The sequence below is a fragment of the Takifugu rubripes genome, chromosome 20 (genome assembly GCF_901000725.2).
Source record: "Takifugu rubripes chromosome 20, fTakRub1.2, whole genome shotgun sequence".
Classification (NCBI taxonomy): Eukaryota; Metazoa; Chordata; class Actinopteri; order Tetraodontiformes; family Tetraodontidae; genus Takifugu; species Takifugu rubripes.
This window is the reverse complement of record NC_042304.1, coordinates 11898500-11903050: the sequence shown is the minus strand read 5'-3', so window position 1 is coordinate 11903050 and position 4551 is coordinate 11898500. Positions and strand designations below refer to the sequence as shown.

At 42.7% G+C, this 4551-nt stretch overlaps 1 protein-coding gene across 1 annotated transcript; it reads left to right on the top strand.

Annotated features, from left to right (window-relative positions):
- Positions 1-395: 395 nt before the first annotated feature.
- On the top strand, positions 396-4505 carry ddx59 (DEAD (Asp-Glu-Ala-Asp) box polypeptide 59). Its single transcript, XM_003974300.3, has 7 exons — positions 396-1574; positions 1721-1903; positions 1995-2084; positions 2237-2488; positions 3484-3636; positions 3877-4005; positions 4144-4505. Exons 1-7 carry the CDS (start codon positions 753-755, stop codon positions 4402-4404), a joined length of 1890 nt encoding a protein of 629 aa, XP_003974349.2. The 5' UTR covers positions 396-752; the 3' UTR covers positions 4405-4505.
- Positions 4506-4551: the final 46 nt, after the last annotated feature.

Sequence of the window (4551 nt, the reverse complement as noted above, 5' to 3'; positions counted from 1 at the left end):
AGAAGTTTACTGGTTAAGCCTCTAAGGCTAATGTATTGTTTTGTTTCCAATTATAGTATGCAAGCATAACACATGTATCTTAGTAATATAGTTATCTCCACAACATACGTATTTAAATCTTAATTTTATAATATTGTTCTCAATACAATGATTAGACGTTGCGTTTGTGGTTTCCTCACGAGCATTACATGCAAGGGGACCATTGAATACAGTTATCGAAAAGCAAGAAGCCAGATGGATTTGCTGGTGTTTATTTGCACATCGTAAATTAATTTGTATTTTTTGTAAACGTGTAAAAAAAGAACCTGGGAATTAATTACACTAGGGAGAATACGACAAGCGGCGCCGCAGTACGGAGACTCAGCACGAAATACATTTCCCATCGACCAAAGCGTTGTGACGTCAATTTCCTGCGCCAGTCATTGTTTTCTTGTTTTCTTCGGAATCGTTGGAGAATGTTGCGTGGAGGTACCGCTCTTCATTTTTATGTCACATTTAGAGAATACGTCATTTACTTTTAGTCCTTATTGGGCCAGTTATAGCTGATCTGTGGTGTGTGTCAAATAAAAGAAAAGATAGTCCGTGTCCAGCACCGTTAGCGGTTTACAGTAATCCACAGCTCGCTGAAATGCTAATAGGCGAAAACACATAAAGATAAATGCCTAAAATCGCAGTTTTCGAAAGTTATCTTTACCGCGACTTCCCCTTAAAATTTATTTATTCTCAACTTCTTGAGTGTTAATAAGCCAAACATGTTTATGCCAAGAGCCGTGAAGGTCAAGAGACCTGTAGAGAGCACAAGTCAGGCCAAGAAGAGTAAAGTAGAGCAGGATGAGAGTAAAGATGAGGACAGTTCAGTCCTGCCTCTTCAAAATGAAAAAATGCATGAAACATTGAAACAACAAGGCGATACAGGGCAAACTGGTGAAGGTGCTGAAACACAGGACGAGAAACCAAAAACAACCAGCGACGTGCAAAACTCAAGTGATTCTGAAGAGGAGGAGGAAGAACCAGTTAAATCTTTTAAGAAGCTACAGAGGTGGCCAGAGCCAGGGGAACCTGTCTGCGTGATGTGCGGTCGCTATGGCGAGTACATTTGTGACAGCACTGACAATGATGTTTGTAGCCTTGAGTGCAAAGCTCGTCACCTAGTCCAAATGGGCTTGGGAACCGGAGGAGATGTGTTTAACACCAAGGACAATAATGAAGATAAAAGGACTCAACAGCCAGCAGCACATAGCAGGCTGCGTGGTGGGGGTGAGACAGATTATTCCTACAGGGAAGATCAGTTCATATCTGGGTTAACAGATGAGCAGGTACAAAGAATTAAACAAGAGCTGGGCATTGAAACCCAAGGAAGCCATATCACCAGACCCATTGTTGAGTTTGAACACTGTGGCTTTCCTGCCACGCTGAACAGCAACCTGAAAAAGGCAGGCTATGAGGCCCCCACACCCATCCAGATGCAGATGGTCCCTGTTGGGCTCACAGGCAGGGATGTGATCGCCAGCGCTGACACGGGATCAGGAAAGACTATAGCCTTCCTGATGCCAGTGGTCACGAGGGCACTGCAGGTACAGTAACGCATAATATCTACAGTGTGTACACATCGTTTGAGTTTTACTGGAATCATCATTTGTTCTTTACAGATTCCCATGATTAAACCATTGCAAATGCTGTCACCTACAACCCAAGTGAGTTGTTGTTTGTTTACTTTTAGAAACCAGCTCTCAGTGCGAAAGGTCCTGTGGCCCTCATATTGACACCCACCAGGGAGTTGGCCATTCAAATAGAGAGACAGGCCAAGGAGGTGGTGATGGGCCTCCCTAACATGAGAACAGCATTGCTGGTCGGTGGCATGCCCCTTCCTCCACAGCTCCACCGCCTGAAACAAATCATCAAAGTACAGTCTACTTTCTCACCTAATTCTTTCATTGTTGTTGAGCCTTTATCCTTTTATTTCATCATTCTCTGCTTCTCTTAATCCCTTATAGATTATCATTGCCACACCCGGCCGACTCCTTGAGATCTTAAAGCAGAAGGCAGTGCGGCTGGACAAACTGAAGGTGGTGGTGATTGACGAGGTATCGCAGACATAGTGTGACGTGAAATATTATTCATCAGTGCATTTGAATCATACCTATACTTTAAGTTTATTTTTGAAAAAGCATTCACAGCAGACTTGGTGAAAAGCCCACTTGTGTGTGTGTGTGTGTGTGTGTGGTATATCTTTTAGGTCGACACCATGTTGAAAATGGGCTTCCAGCAGCAGGTGCTGGAGGTATTGGAACAAGTACCCGAAGAGCGGCAGACGCTGCTGGTGTCTGCAACCATCCCTGCAGGGACCGAGGAGCTGGCTGCCCGACTGGTTCACGACCCTGTCCGCATTGTTATTGGAGAGAAGAATCAGCCCTGTGCAAATGTGAGGCAGATTTTGCTGTGGATAGAGGAACCCTCCAAGAAGAGGAAGCTGTTCGAAATTCTGAATGTAGGATTCTTTTGCTTGTAGTCTTTTTTTTTTTTTTTCAAATATTTTAGCTGATATACAGTTAAATTTGGGATGAAGCTCCAGTCAAAAGGCATATTTCTGAAGCAGGTTTCGCCTAAAATGTTACCAACAAAATAGTCCCAACTCAAAGTTCCTTTAAGTGAGGGTTTAGGCTTTGTACTTCCTTTGCTTAAGAAAACAGCCTCCCACTAAACTATATATAGCCGGCCATTGCTGCAGTGCTGGCCCCTGTCTGGAGGAAATGGGTGGGCCCCGATCCATGGCCCCACTCCAGGAATCCTAGCAATGGACGGCACCATTTTCACAGGGAGAGAAGAGTTGTTTTAGAAAACCTGTTAAAAGTGTTTGGAAGGTTATAACTAACTCTTGTATTATTTTGGGGTTTCTCCACCAAACCAAGTTGTCCTTGAGTGCCAGGACTTAACAAGCCCAAGATAATTTAATGAAGACCAAGAGTTGAAGAGCAAACGTGTCTGTTATGAACTGTAAATCAATTTGACGCTTAGACTTTGTTGTGATAAAAAGACAGCTCTTATGACAGCATTAATCAATCCTCCATAGAGTCCAGACATGGATGATGTGAGCTGCTAATGACAATGATGAATCTGTCAAGACTGGATGGTGATGGAGGGCAGCAGCATGAATGTACTTGTGACAGACACTGAGTGGCTAATATACCAACTAAAGGCCCCAGACATCTAGAAATTAACAGACATGCATGGGGAGCAGAGGATTATAAAATCCTTGTGAATATTTCTTTCAAAGCCTTTGAGCTTTTGGCATATTAGATATATTAAAGTGGATTTGGATGAAGACAACCAAAGGTTTTGTATAAAATGAGTCATAAATCCTCTAGATTGAAACTGAGGGGGACATCTAAATTATAGAGGATGAAGTTTGTTTTAATGTGTGATTAAGGTAAAGTAAATAAAGTCAAATCCTATTTTGGTGTGTTAATCTTTGTGGTTTTTCAGGACAGTAAGCTGTACCAGCCTCCGGTGGTCGTGTTTGTTGACTGTAAACTGGGCGCCGATTTGCTGTGCGAGGCGGTCGCCAAGGTGACAGACCTCAAAACTGTGGCAATCCACTCTGACAAGAGCCAGTGGGAACGCAACCGCATCCTCAGGGTGAGGACAGAGGCAATCTGAATTTTTATTAATCTGCAAAGGGTAAACAGTTGCTCCACAGACACACAATAAAGAGCCCAAATCTAATGAAGTCAAAGAGACATAGACATGTGTGCAACTAAAAAAATAAACAATAACCACGGTAATAATGTCACATTTGTCCAAAAAACTAAGGATTTTATTTGTGAAGATTAGAAAGTTTGAAAAAGAAAAAGAAAAAGACTGACAGTTTGTTTGCAGGGTCTTCTGGATGGAGACTTTGAAGTGGTGATCAGTACCGGAGTACTCGGCAGAGGACTCGACCTTGTCAATGTCAGACTTGTGGTGAATTTTGACATGCCAAACACAATGGATGAGTACGTCCATCAGGTCAGTGGTATCCAGAATAGACACTTAGAGAAGTACTTTAACTAGTATCTGAGATTGTAATAATTAAGTCAGAGCTATTTGGGGGGAACTTATCATGAAAAAAGTGACTATAATTTGGACCTTATTGCTCCCATCTAGGTGGGCAGGGCTGGTCGACTGGGACACAGAGGAACCGCCATCACCTTTCTGAATAACAACAACAAGAGGCTCTTCTTGGAGGTGGTAAACAGGGTCAAACCCACCGGGTCCATCCTGCCCCCTCAGCTCCTGAACTCTCCGCACCTCCATGAGCAGCAAAGGAGGCAAAAGCAGAAAGTCAAGCACGGATCGGATGATGTGCTGGTCACTACAAACAGTCTGTTAGATATCATAAAAAAACATGACCGTCATAAAAAGTGATGTATTTCAAGACACTCCTGCACTGGTGGGGGCTCTTTGCATAATGTCTACATATTTAAGTTCTGCTTTATTGAATAAATCCTTTTTTTTTGCATTCTAAATAAATGTCATGTGTTATAAACAGTGCGAAAAAATATCTTCTGCAGA